Source organism: Macaca mulatta, chromosome 6 (assembly GCF_049350105.2).
Source record: "Macaca mulatta isolate MMU2019108-1 chromosome 6, T2T-MMU8v2.0, whole genome shotgun sequence".
Classification (NCBI taxonomy): domain Eukaryota; kingdom Metazoa; phylum Chordata; class Mammalia; order Primates; family Cercopithecidae; genus Macaca; species Macaca mulatta.
Genome location: NC_133411.1, coordinates 185,227,251 through 185,241,448, shown reverse-complemented (window position 1 = coordinate 185,241,448; position 14,198 = coordinate 185,227,251). Strand labels below are relative to the sequence as shown.

Here is a 14,198-nt window from a genome sequence, read left to right as displayed (position 1 = left end):
GGCTGAGGCAGGAGAATGGTGTGAACCTGGGAGGCGGAGCTTGCAGTGAGCCAAGATTGCGCCACTGCACTCCAGCCTGGGCGACAGAGCGAGACTCCGTCTCAAAGAAAAAAAAAATTGTTATAAAAACCATATTATCATTAAATTTACTACCTTAAACATTTTTAAGTGTACAGTTCAGTAGTGTTAAGTATATTCACAGTCCTGTAAAAGATCCCCAGAACTTTCCATCTTGCAAAACTGAAACTCTATATCCATTGAACAACTTCCCATTTCACACTCCCTCATACTGTTTTCCACAGCAGTTGTACCACTTTACAATCCCACCAAGAGTGCACAAAGGTTCTAATTTCTCCAAATCCTTGCCCACACTTTTTTTTTTTTTTTTTTTGAGACGGAGTCTCGCTCTGTCGCCCAGCCCAGGCTGGAGTGCAGTGGCGGGATCTCGGCTCACTGCAAGCTCCGCCTCCCGGGTTCACGCCATTCTCCTGCCTCAGCCTCCCGAGTAGCTGGGACTACAGGTGCCCACAACCGCGCCCGGCTAATTTTTTGTATTTTTAGTAGAGACGGGGTTTCACCGTGGTCTCGATCTCCTGACCTTGTGATCCGCCCGCCTCGGCCTCCCAAAGTGCTGGGATTACAGGCGTGAGCCACCGCGCCCGGCCCTTATTTTTTGTTTTTTAAAAAATAGTGGCCATTCTAATGGGTATGAGGTGACATTGCATTGTGGTTTTGATTTGTATACCTCTAATGACTAGTTATATTGAGTATCTTTTCACAAGTTTGTTGGCCATTTCTATATCATCTTAGGAGAAATGTCTATGTAAGTCCTCTGCCCATTTTGAAATTGGGTTATTCATTTGTTGTCGAGTTGCTGTCGTTTTTTTATATATTCTGGATATTAACTCTCATCAGATAAATGATTAATACATATTTTCTCTCATCCCATAGGCTGCCTTTTCACTCTATTTTTGTATTTTCTATTTTTATTGCTTACTCTGTTGACGCATAGAAGTTCTGAAGTTTGATGTAGTACTATTTGTCTATTTTTGGTTTTGCTGCCTGTGTTTTTGGTATCATATTCAAGAAATCAATTGCCAAATCCAATGTCATGAAGCTTTGCCCCATGCTTTCTTCAATGAATTTTATAGATTTGGGTCTTATATTCAGGTCTTTAATGCATTTTAAGTTAATTTTTATATGTTCAGAGTCCAATTTCATTCTTTTACAAGTGGATATCCACGTTTTCCTATGACATTCAGAGACTGTCTTTTCACCACTGAGTAGTCTTGGCACCCTTAATGAAGGTCACTTGACCATGTACCAAAGGTTTATTTCTGGGCTCTCTATCCCATATATCTATCTTTTTTCTTGTACCACACTGCTTTGATTACTGTAGCTTTATGTTTTACAGTCAAGAAGTGTGAGAACTCCAACTTTGTTCTTTTCATTTCAAGATTGCTTTGACTGGCCAGGCATGGTGGCTCATGCCTGTAATCCCAGCACCTTGGGAGGCCGAGGTGGGCAGATCCCCTGAGGTTGGGAGTTCAAGACCAGTCTGACCAACATGGAGAAACCCGTCTCTGTTAAAAATACAAAATTAGCCAGGCATGGTGGCACATGCCTGCAATCCCAGCTACTCGGGAGACTGAGGCAGGAGAATCGCTTAAACCCGGGAGGCGGAGGTTGCAGTGAGCTGAGATAGCGCCATCGCACTGTAGCCTGGGCAATAAGAGCTAAACTCTGTCACAAAAAAAAAAAAAAAAAAAAAAAAGATTGCTTTGGCTGTTGGGTGTCCTTTGCAAGATATCAACTTTTTTTTTTTTTTTTTTTAAAAAAAGACAGAGTCTCACTCTGTCACCCACACTGGAATGCAAAGGCAAGATCTCAGCTCACTGCAACCTCTGCCTCCCGAGTTCAAGCAATTCTCTGGCCTCAGCCTCCTGAGTAGCTGAGATTACAGGTGCCCAACATCATGCTCGGCTAAAGACACCAACTTCTGAAAGACTAAAAGTTCATGTCCCTTGGGATTCAACATGAATTTTAGGATGGAATTTTCTATTTCTACACATACACACACAAAAAACTGCTGTTGGGATTTTGATGGGAATTGTGTTGAACCTGTAGATCACTTTGGGTAGTACTGACATCTTTTTTTGTTTTTTTTTTTTTGTTTTTTGAGATGGAGTCTCGCTCTGTCGCCAAGGCTGGAGTGCAGTGGCCAGATCTCAGCTCACTGCAAGCTCCGCCTCCCGGGTTCCCGCCATTCTCCTGCCTCAGCCTCCTGGGTAGCTGGGACTACAGGCGCCCGCCACCTCGCCCGGCTAGTTTTTCGTCTTTTTTTGGTAGAGACGGGGTTTCACCCTGTTAGCCAGGATGGTCTTGATCTCCTGACCTCGTGATCCGCCCGTCTCGGCCTCCCAATGTGCTGGGATTACAGGCTTGAGCCACCGCGCCCAGCCAGTACTGACATCTTAACCATATTAAGTCTTTCACTCCATGAATACAGGAAGCCTTACCATTTATTGGTGTCTAATTTCTTTCAACTTTTTGTAGTTCTCAGTGTACAAATCTTTAACCTCCTTGGTTAGGTTTATGGCTAAGTATTTTATTCTTTTTGATGATACTGTAAATGAAATTGTGTTATTTCCTTTTCAGATTTTTCATTGTTGGTTTAACAAAAATGCAACTGAGTTTTGTGAGCTGGTTTTATATACTACTGTTTTGCTGAATTCACTTATTATTTCTAGTTTTTTTTTTTTGGTGAAATTTTAGGATATTCTACACATAAGATCATGTCACCTGTGAACAGAGATATTTTACTTCTCCCTTTCTAATTTGGATGCCTTTTATTTCTTTCCCTTGACTAACTGCTCTGTCTAGGACTTGAAGTACTATGTTGAATAGAAGTGGCAAGAGTAGGCATGTCTGATTTTAGAGGAAAATCTTTCAGTCTTTCACCATTCAGTATGATGCCAACTGTGGGCTTTTCACAAATGGCCTTTATTATGTTGAGGTAGTTTTCTTCTATTCCTAGTTTGAGCGTCTTTATCGAGAAAGGGTGTTGAATTTTGTCAAATGTGTTTTCTGCATTAATTGAGGTGATCGTGTGTTTTTTCTCCTTCATTCTGTAATATGGTGTATCACATTTATTTTCATATGTTAAACCATCCAGGAATAAATCCCATATGTTCATGGTGTACAGTTGGCTCTCTGTATCTGTGGGTTCTGCATCCATGGATTCACCCAATTAAGATTTGAAAATATTTGAAAAAAATTTACATCTATACTGAATATGTACAAATGCTTTTTCTTGTCATCATTCCTTAAACAATGCACTATAACAACTATTTACATGTAATTTACATTGTATTAGGTATCATAAGTAATCTACAGATGATTTGAAGTATGTAAGAGGATGTGTATAGGTTATACAGGATTTAAACATCTGCAAATTTTGGTATCCAAGGGAGGTTCTGGAACCAGTCCCCCCATGTAGTCAACCAAGGGATGACTGCATATCCTTTTAATGTGCTGTTGAATTTTAGTTTGTTAGTATTTTGTTGAGGGTTTCTTCATCAACATTTATCAGGTACATTGGTTGGCAGTTTTATTGTAGTTTTTTCCTTTCCCTTTTTTTTTTTTTTTTTTTTTGAGACAGAGTCTTACTCTATCACCCAGGGTGGAGTGCAGTGGCACCATCTCAGCTCACTGCAACCCCTGCCTCCCGGGTTCAGGCGATTCTCCTGCCTCAGCCTCCCCAGTAGTTGGGATTTCAGGTGCATGCCACCATACTCGGTTAATTTTTGTTATCTTTAGCAGAGATGGGGTTTCGCCATGTTGGCCATACTGGTCTTGAACTCCTGGCCTCAAGCAATCCGAACACCTTGGCCTCCCAAAGTGCTGGGATTGCAGGCATGAGTCACTGCGCCCAGCTGCTTGTAGTTTTTTTGGTCTGGCTTTGATATCAGGGTGTATCATGCTACTAATAAAGACATACCCTAGACTGGGTAATTTATAAAGGCAAGAGGTTTAGTTGACCTACAGTTCCACATGACTGGGAAGGCCTCACAATCATGGCAGAAGGCGAATGAGGAGCAAAGTTACATCTTATATGGCAGTAGGTGAGTTTGTGTAGGGAAACTCCCCTTTATAAAACCATTAGATCTCATGAGATTTATTCACTATTATGAGAACAGAACAGGAAAACCCGCCCCCATGATTCAATTACCCCGCACCGGGTCCCTTCCATGACACGTGGGAATTATGGGATCTACAATTCAAGATGACATTTGGGTGGGTACCCAGCCAAACCATATCACAGGGTAATGCTGGCCTTATAGAATAAGCTGAAATAAAATCCTCCTTCCATTTTTTGGAAAACTCTGAGGAGGATTGGTGTTTTTATTTAAATGTTTGGCCAAATTTACTAGTGAAGCCACCTTGTTGCAGGCTTTTTTGCTGAAAGGTTTTTGATTACTGGCTCCTTACTCGTTATTGTTCTGTTCAGATTTTTTAGTTTTTCATGAGCCAATCTTGGTAGGTTTCCAGGAATTACTCCATTTATTCTAGGTTATCCAGTTTATTGGGAGTATAATTGTTGGCAGTATTCTCTTATAATCCTTTTTATTTCTGTGGCACTGGTTGTAATGCCCCCTCTTTCATTTCAGATTTTACTAATTTTTTAAAATTCTATCACTGAGCTATCAATACTGATTTTAGTAATTTGAATCTTCTCTCTTTTTTAATCTAGTTAAGAGTTTGTCAGTTTTGATCTTTTCAAAAACCCAACTCTGTGGCTGGGTGCAGTGGTTCATGCCTGTAATCCTAGTACTCTGTGAGGCAAAGGTGGGAGGATCACTTGAGGCCAAGAGTTCAAGACCAGCCTGGGCAACTTAGCTAGATTCCCACCTCTACAAAAAATAATAAAAAAATTAGCTGAGTATGGTGATGCATGCTTGTTGTCCCAGCTACTTGAGAGGCTGAGGCTGGAGGATGGCTTGAGCCCAGGAGTTCAAGGTTTCAGTAAGCTATAATTGTGCTACTGAGCTCCAGCCTGAGTGACAGAGTGAGACCCTGCCTCAAAACAAATGAAATGTTTAAAAACCTCATATCTTAGTGTTGTTCATTTTTTTTCCCTATTCTCCATTTATCTCTGCTCTAATCTTTACTATTACCTCCCTCTGCTAACTTTGGGTTCAGTTTCTTCTTTTCCTACTTTAGATATAGTCAGGTTGTTGGTTTGAGATCTTCTTTTTTAACGTAAGCATTTATTTACATCTGTAACTTCTTAGTGCTGCTTTTGCTGCATCCATGTTTTTGTATGTCGTATTTCCATTTTAATTTGTCTCAAGGTATTTTAAAATTTCCCATGAGATTTTTTTTTTTTCTCTGAACCACTGTTGTGTGTTGTTTAGTTGTCATATATTTGTGTGTTTTCCAGATTTCATTCTGCTGTTGACTTCTAGTTTCATCCCACTGTGATTGGAAGATACTTGGTGTAATGTCAATGTTTTTATATTTTGTTTAAGTCTTGTTTTGTGGCCCAACCTGTGGTCTATCTGGAGAAAATTCCATGTACACTTGAGAAGAATGTGTGTTCTGCTGTTTTTGGGTGGAATGTTTTGTATATGTCTATGCTGAAATGGCTTATAGTATTGTTCAAGTCCTCTGTTTTCTTATTGATTTTCTGTCTGGTTATTTTATCCATTATCGAAAGTGGGGTATTGAATCTCCTACTATTATTGTGTTGTCTATTTCTTCTTTCAATTCTGTCAGTGTTTGCTTTATAGATTTAGGAGGTCTGATGTTCAGTGCATATATATTTGTAATTTTTATACCTCCTTGGTGAACTGACCCTTTTATTATATAATGTCCTTCTTTGCCACTTGTAACAGTTTTTGACTTAAAGTCTTTTTGTCATCTATTAGTATAGCCACCCTTGCTCTCTTTGGGTTACCATTTGTGAGGAATATCTTTTCTCATCCTTTCATTTTCAGCAAGTCTTTCTTTCTTTTGTTTTTTAGAGACAGGGTCTTGCTCTGTCACCCAACTGGAGTGTAGTGGCACTATGATAACCTACTGCAGCCTAGAACTCCTGGGCTCACGGGATCCTCCCACCTCAGCCTCCACAGTAGCTGGGACAATAGGTGTGTGCTACCATGCGTACTAATTAAAAACAATTTTTTTTAGAGACAGAGTCTTTCTATGTTGTCTAGGCTGGTCTTGAACTCCTGACTTCAAGCAATCCTTCTACATTGGTCTCCCAAAGTACTGGAATTACAGGCATGAGCCATTGCACCTGGCGACAAGAGTTTGGTATTTGAAAACATAAAGTGAGACTCTTGTAGATGGCATATAGTTGGATCCTGGTTTTTAGTCCATTCAGTTATCTCTGTCTTTTAGTTGGGGACTTTAATCTATTTGCATTTAAAATAATTACTGATAGGGAAGAACTTACTATTGCCATATTAATTATTTCCTATATGTCTTGTAGCCTTTTCAGGCCTCCTTTCCTTTGTTACTGCCTTCCTTCATTTTTCATTGATTTTTTTTGTAGTGACATGTTTTGATTTCTTTCTCATTTCCTTTTGGGTATATTCTATAGATATCTTACTTGAAGTTACCATTGAGATTACATAACGTTGGCCGGGCGCGGTGGCTCAAGCCTGTAATCCCAGCACTTTGGGAGGCTGAGACGGGCGGATCACGAGGTCAGGAGATCGAGACCATCCTGGCTGACACAGTGAAACCCCGTCTCTACTAAAAAATACAAAAAAACTAGCCAGGCGAGGTGGCGGGCGCCTGTAGTCCCAGCTACTCGGGAGGCTGAGGCAGGAGAATGGCGTGAACCCGGGAGGCGGAGCTTGCAGTGAGCCAAGATCACGCCACTGCACTCCAGCCTGGGCGGCAGAGCGAGACTCTGTCTCAAAAAAAAAAAAAAAAAAGAGATTACATAACGTATCTTAAAGTTGTAACAATCTAGTTTAACAACTTTGTTGCATACAAAAACCTCTACTTCTTTACTACTCCACCCCAATTTATGTTATCAATGTCTTAAGTTAGATATTTATATACTGTATACCCATAACTTATTTTATTTTTTGAGACAGAGTCTTGCTCTGTTGCCTAGGCTAGAGTGCAGTGGCATGATTTTGGCTCACTGCAACCTCCACCTTCTGGGTTCAAGCAATTTTTGTGCCTGAGTAGCTGAGACTGCAGGCATGCACCACCACACCCAGCTAATGTTTGTATTTTTAGTACAGACAGGGTTTCACCATGTTGGCTGAGCTGGCCTAGAACTCCCGACCTCAGGTGATACTCCCACCTCAGTCTCCCACTCCAGGAAAGGCACGGTGGCTCATGCCTGTAATCCCAGCACTTTGGGAGGCCGAGGTGGGCGGCCAGGCAGCCCCCATACAAGTCAGTACATTGTATGCATGGTCCACTCTTTTGTTTCTGGCCCAAGGGAAGAGCCAAGGTATGGGAGGTTTTCTCCTGGTTGAACCATGCTTTGCCAGGCAGGGAGAGGCACATGGGCATGTAAAATGCCACAAACTTTCCTAGCACTTTTGATAGACTATGCTCTGGGTTAGGCATTGGCCTGGGCACTGAAGCTTCTTAATTCGGCTCTAGAGTTCTCACAGTGATATTCTGGCCTGTATATGGTTGTTAATTCAGTGTCTCCATGGGGTAACAAGGGCCTGGAGCTTCCTAGTCTACCATCTTGCTGATGTCTCCCAGACTGTTCCTATTTAAAGTCCTCCGTTATTTCACTCCAATCTGGACTAATTGCTTCCTAGGTGCGCTCTTCATCGTAATTTTGGGACATCTCTTCAATATTCTCCTGGATTAAATCTGATGTTCCCTGGATCCCATGCCTTCCCGCTTTTTTTGATTACTTCCTCATGCCTTTGATACACTACCTCAGTAACCTCCTAAGAAACAGGGTGTGGGGATATATTCTCAAATTCCTGCATAGCTGGAAATGTCTTAATTCTATCCTCACACTTAACTGATAGTTTGGCTATGTACAGAATTCTAAGTTGAAAGTAATTTGTTGTAGCTAATTGCTTTAGGTGAGCAGACAAAAAGTTGGCTATTAAACTCGGGGATCCTTAAAGGTCAGAATGTGGAAGACCTTTTTCCTGTAGCACCAACTCTGCACTAGCTCTTTGTTTATTACAGACGGTTCCTTCAACTTTTTTTTTTTTTTTTTGAGACGGAGTTTCATTCTTGCTGCCCAGGCTGGAGTGCAATGGCATTATCTTGGCTCACTGCAAATTCCACCTCTCGGGTTCAAGCGATTCCCCTGCCTCAGCCTCCTGAGTAGCTGGGATTACAAACATGTGCCACCACACCCAGTTCATGTTGTATTTTTAGTAGAGATGGGGTTTCTCCATGTTGGGCAGGCTGGTCTCAAACTCCCGACCTCATGTGATCTGCCCGCCTTGGCCTCCCAAAGTGCTGGGATTACAGGCATGAGCCACCGTGCCCAGCCTCATTAAACTTTTTTAGACAATAAATTCTCTCACTTTTTGCCTGAAGGTGGGTAACCTGGCTACTGATCCTCCTGTCCTCAGAAGAGGTTGGCTGTTCCATCCACCAACTTTCAAAATAAATATCCAATTACAGCCCACATCTGACTCCTGCCCTCTATTAGATACTGTGTTTCTGAGTCCAAGACCTCTCTGGTGCTCTAAAGGGAAGATTCGTCCTTCCTTGGCTGTAGCCTCTCTACATGTATATGGCTTTCTCTGCCCAGCTTCATCAGTCATTACTCTTACATTCTCTGTAGGTCTCCCTAATCTTCATTCAAATCCACTATCCTTCCCCCTTTTTTATAGCCATGAATTTATAACTTTCTCTATTCATTTACTATTATTTTTAATGGGATCTCAAGGAGAGGGATAAGTAAACATACTAAATCTTGAATTGGAAGACAGCACATACCATTTCAATAGGAATTTTTTGGCAGGGGTGGGAGTATCAGGAGGGAATAATGGTGTAGACTTTATTACCAGATTTACTGTCACTTTTCTTTTCAGACAGGGTCTTGCTCTGTCACCCAGGCTGGAATAGTGTTGTGATCATGGATCACTGGCCTCGACCTCCTAGGCTCAAGCAATCCTCTTGCCTCAGGCTTCCATGTAGCTGGGACCACAGGCATGCGTCACTATGCCTGGTTAATTTTTTATTTTTATTTTTGTAGAGACAGGGTCTCACTTTGTTGCCCAGGCTGGCCTTGAACTCCCGGGCTCAAACTGTCCTCCTGCCTCGGCCTCCAAAAATGTTGGGATTATAGGTATGAGCCATGGCACCTGGTATCACTTTTCTTTACAGTTAAAACTTCCCCTACAGAAGATATAACCTCGTAATTGTTGTTACCTCTTCCTCCATGACGTAGGTGAGCAGTTTCCAGTCCCACTCCACTGTCTTGGCATTGGCTGGATGTAGCCTGAAAGTCAAGTGAAATCAATTAGAATTATGGAGAATTTAGAGGGAGAAGGGATGGGATCTGGAAGGTGATAGAAGGAAGAAGCCTCTTCTTATCCTCCACGCTCTTGCTCACCCTGTGGTATTATACCATGTCAATCTGAGAGTAGTGGAACTTCATTGTTTTTTGCTACCCAGTATCCACTCCCCTTTTGGAAAGCTTTAGTACTATAATTTTGTCTTAAGAAACCAACTCTTCACTACTCTTAACCAACTAGTTTTACCTACCAGAACGCCAAAATGAAGTATATGACTTTTTTAGCCAATCATGCTGTTCTACCCCTCAATTCACAGTGATTGGCTCAAAGATATAGTCATGTCTCTCATTAGGCCAATTAAATCCTGCAAGACTCAATTTCAGAACTCTTGGGTGACTGTAAAGGAAACAGACACTCTCTCCCACTGGAAGTGTCATAAAAGCCTGAGGGTGAGAGGGCTACCACACGCAGCCCCAAAACAGAACCAAAGTAGAGCTGCAAAATGAATCCTGGTAACCATTTTTGTATACTGAATCAAGTCACATCTTACTCCTAGGTTTCTAGTAACAAGAGGCATTACATTCTCTTTTACCAGTAGTTAAGGTCTGCTTAGACTGGGTTTCTTATCATTTGCAATTTAAATAACACTAATATACTAAGTCACCCACTGTGTAACAAGTTAAAAAAGCCTGTCAAGAGAAAGCTATGCCCTGAGTCCAAGATCCCTAGAAGATTCACCAACAGCCAGAGGTTACGGTTCATACTGTTGAATTTTCATGAGAAGCATGTAGGCCTCCTTTAGGACATCCACAGTCTCAGAGCCACTGAGCAAGATTTTCTGGATGATGTGAGCCACAATTTCTCTTGGTGGGTAATGCTGGGGTGACACAAAGTCCATCAAAAACTGCACAGTCCCCAGGGGAAAATTCTCTTCAATGGTATTTGCTACCATTCTTAGTCTTCGATGAGGGATGGGTTCTAATTTTTGACCCTTGTTCTGTAGAGATTAAAAAGAAGGAAATTAGGAGGGATTTCTGTAGAATACAAAAATAAGAGGTTCTAGAATAGGTTGAAGACAGCAACGTTTTCCAGGCATTTGAAATATTTCATAATGAGAAAAAAAAAAGAGGCTGGGTGTAGTAGCTCACACCTGTAATCCCAGCACTTTGGGAGGCCAAGGCAGGTGAACTGCTTGAGGTCAGGAGTTCGAGAGCAGCCTGACCGACATGGTGAAACCCCGTCTCTACTAAAAATATAAAAATTAACCAGACGTGGTGGCATGTGTCTGTAGTCCCAGCTACTTGAAGGCTGAGACATGAGAATTCCTTGAACCTGGAAGGTGGAGGCTGTAGTCAACTGAGATGGCGCCACTGTACTCCAGCCTAGGTGTCAGAGCGAGACTCCATCTCAAAACAACCAGACAAACAAGAGCTTTAGCTAAAAAACTTTTAATGACATGGGAAAAAGCTTATATAAAGTTAAAAAATCAGAATTCAATATTATACATATAACTTGATTTCATCTATGTTAAAATATAGCATAGACAGAAAAATACAAATGGGTCAAGAGGTAGCCTAGGTTGATTTTGGGGTGAGGGTAACTAGAGACTTAGGGATAGCTGTGATACTATATCAGATACTGAAATAGATAAGAAAGAAGTTTTAAATTCATTTTGTTGTTAGGAGAAGAATTCCATTTTTTTTTTTTTTGTGAGAAGAGTAACTATTAAGTTGCTTCTTCCCCCAAAAAATATGTATATAAAGACTGTGACAGAATATGTGAAAAGTGATTTTCTATTATGTGGGTGGTAGAATTAGAGGTGATTTTTTCTGTATGTGCTCTTCCATATTTTTCAACTTGTCCATAATACACACTTATTACTTTTATAATTAAAATTAAACAATTTTAAAGTTTGATTGATATGAGGATTTAATAACAATAAATTTTGAACTTTTTTTTTTTTTTTTTTTTGAGACAGAGTCTCGCTCTGTCGTCCAGGCTGGAGTGCAGTGGCGCGACCTCGGCTCACTGCAAGCTCCGCCTCCCGGGTTCCCGCCATTCTCCTGCCTCAGTCTCCCGAGTAGCTGGGACTACAGGCGCCTCCACCTCGCCCGGCTAGTTTTTTGTATTTTTTTTTTTTTTTTTTGAGACAGAGTCTCGCTCTGTCGCCCAGGCTGGGGTGCAGTGGCCGGATCTCAGCTCACTGCAAGCTCCGCCTCCCGGGTTTATGCCATTCTCCTGCCTCAGCCTCCCGAGTAGCTGGGACTACAGGCGCCCGCCACCTCGCCCGGCTAGTTTTTTGTATTTTTTAGTAGAGACGGGGTTTCACCGTGTCAGCCAGGATGGTCTCAATCTCCTGACCTTGTGATCCGCCCTTCTTGGCCTCCCAAAGTGCTGGGATTACAGGCTTGAGCCACCGCGCCCGGCCTGAACGCTTAATTTTTTTTTTTTTTTTTGAGATAGTCTTGCTCTGTCACCCAGGCTGGAGTACAGTGGCATGATCATGGCTCACTGCAACCTCTGCCTCCCAGGATCAAGCCGTTCTCCCACCTCAGCCTCCTGAGTAGCTGGGACTATAGGTGTATGCCACCACGCTCGGCTAATTTTCTTTGTATTTTTAGTAGAGACAGTTTTGCCATGTTGCGCAGGCTGGTGTCGAACTTGTGAGCTCAAGCAATCAAGCCTGTCTTGGCTTCCCAAAGTGCTGGGATTACAGGTGTGAGCCATCGTGTCCGGCCTTAAACAATTATTTTATTTATTTATTTATTTATTTGAGATGGACTCTCACTCTGTCGCCCAGGCTGGAACGCAGTGGCGCGATCTGGGCTCACTGCAAGTTCCGCCTCCCGGATTCACACCATTCTCCTGCCTCAGCCTCCAGAGTAGCTAGGACACAGGTGTGTACCACCATGTTCAGCTAATTTTTCAATTTTTTATAGAGGGGGTTTCACCATGTTGTCCAGGCTGGTCTCAAACTCCTGGGCTCAAGCAATCCACCTACCATGGCCTCCCAAGATGCTTGGGTTACAGGCATGAGCCACCATACCCAGCACTGAAGACTTAATTGATCCACAACCAGTTCTTACAATAATCTTAGGAAATACATACTATTATTATTCCTATTTTATAAATAAAGAAACTGAGATTTGGAGGGTAAGCATTTGTCATACAACAAATGGCAGAAGCTGGTTTCAAACACAGGTGGCATAAACTTCAGAGCCATCCTCTCAACCCCTACTCCCCATAAACAACAAAAATAGTAAGTGTATATATTAAAAATCCCAATTATTAAAATAAGTAAAATGCCTATGTATAAAAAGGCAACTGGGAAGGAAATACATCAAATTATTCACAATAATAAATGCTGTCTGGGCCGGGCGCAGTGGCTCACGTCTGTAATCCCAGAACTTTCAGAGGCCGAGGTGGCTGGATCACTTGAGGTCAGGAGCTCAAGACCAGCCTGGCCAACATGGTGAAACCCTGTCTCTACTAAGAGTACAGAAAATTAGCCGGCAGTGGTGGCGGGTGCCTGTAATCCCAGCTACGTGGGAGGCTGTGGCAGGAGAATAATCGCTTGAACCTGGGAGGCGGAGGTTGTAGTAAGCTGAGATTGTACCACTGTACTCCAGCCTGGGTGACAGGGTGAGACTCCATCTCAAAAAAAAAAAAAAAAAAAAAGAAGAAAAAAAGAATGATCAGGCAGAGGCATTCAGAAGGAGAAGACATAAAACATATTAGAAGATGTAATAATTTTAAAAAAGAGAAAAAAAATCATTCCCCAAGGTCAAATCAGTATGAATCCTTGGCTCCTGCCTACCTGGATCTCTGCTTGAATGAGGAGAGCATACCTTTTGACAATGAACTATTTCAAGCTGGTTTTCTTAATATGGGGATGGGATGTACGTAACTAAAAAACACTTCATACTGTGGAACTTAGCCACAGTTATTTTCCCTGACACATCTAGTTTCCTTCTCATAAATCAATGATGACCAATGGAAAGTAGCATTCCCACTCATGTCTTAAAATTGAGTTTCCTCCCCCAAAGTCAGCAAGTAATAATTTTGGAGGCCCTTAAGTGATAGAGTATTATTATGTCTGTGATATGGAAGCTATAATAAGGGCATCAGGAAGGGAAAGCATAGGAGTTGAAGATAAAAATTTATTTATTTTTTTGAGACAGAGTCTTGCTCTGTGGCCAAGGCTGGAGTGCAGTGGTGCAGTCTCAGCTCACTGCAACCTCCACCTCCCAGATTCAAGTGATTCTCCTGCCTCAGCCTCCTGAGTAGCTGGGATTATAGGTGCCTGCCACCACATCCAGCTAGAAGACAAGAATTTACATAAGGCCTACGATGAGCCCAAAACCCTGACACTTTACATGTATGACCCCGTGAGGTATGTTATTACTTCCGTTTTACAGATAGGAAAGCTAAGGCTCAAGAAGGTAAAGTGCCCTGCCAGCCGCAGTGGCTCACGCCTGTAATCCCCGCACTTTGGGAGGCTGAGGTGGGTGGATCATGAGGTCAGGAGATCGAGACCATCCTGGCTAACACGATGAAACCCTGTCTCTACTAAAAATACAAAAAATTAGCCAGGTGTGACAGCATGCGCCTGTAGTCCCAGCTACTAGGGAGGCTGAGGTAGGAGAATCTCTTGAACTTGGGAGGTGGAGGTTGCAGTGAGCCAAGATTGTGCCACTGCACTCTAGCCTGGGAGACAGAGTGAGA

The 14,198-nt window shown here is 42.2% G+C and overlaps 1 protein-coding gene across 3 annotated transcripts in view; it reads right to left on the bottom strand.

Annotated features, from left to right (window-relative positions):
• Nucleotides 1–14,198, bottom strand: part of SIMC1 (SUMO interacting motifs containing 1) — a 92,464-nt gene that overhangs the window by 33,131 nt on the left and 45,135 nt on the right. For all 3 annotated transcript variants that reach the window (XR_001445673.3, XM_015141460.3, XM_077937457.1), the window contains exons 3-4: nt 10,238–10,470; nt 9,388–9,457 (exon numbers count right to left, since the gene is read on the bottom strand). Coding sequence is in view for 2 of the 3 variants with exons in the window: in XM_015141460.3 (XP_014996946.3) it covers nt 9,388–9,457; nt 10,238–10,470 (303 nt within the window). In the remaining variant the exon portion in view is untranslated. The remainder of the gene's footprint in view (nt 1–9,387; nt 9,458–10,237; nt 10,471–14,198) is intronic.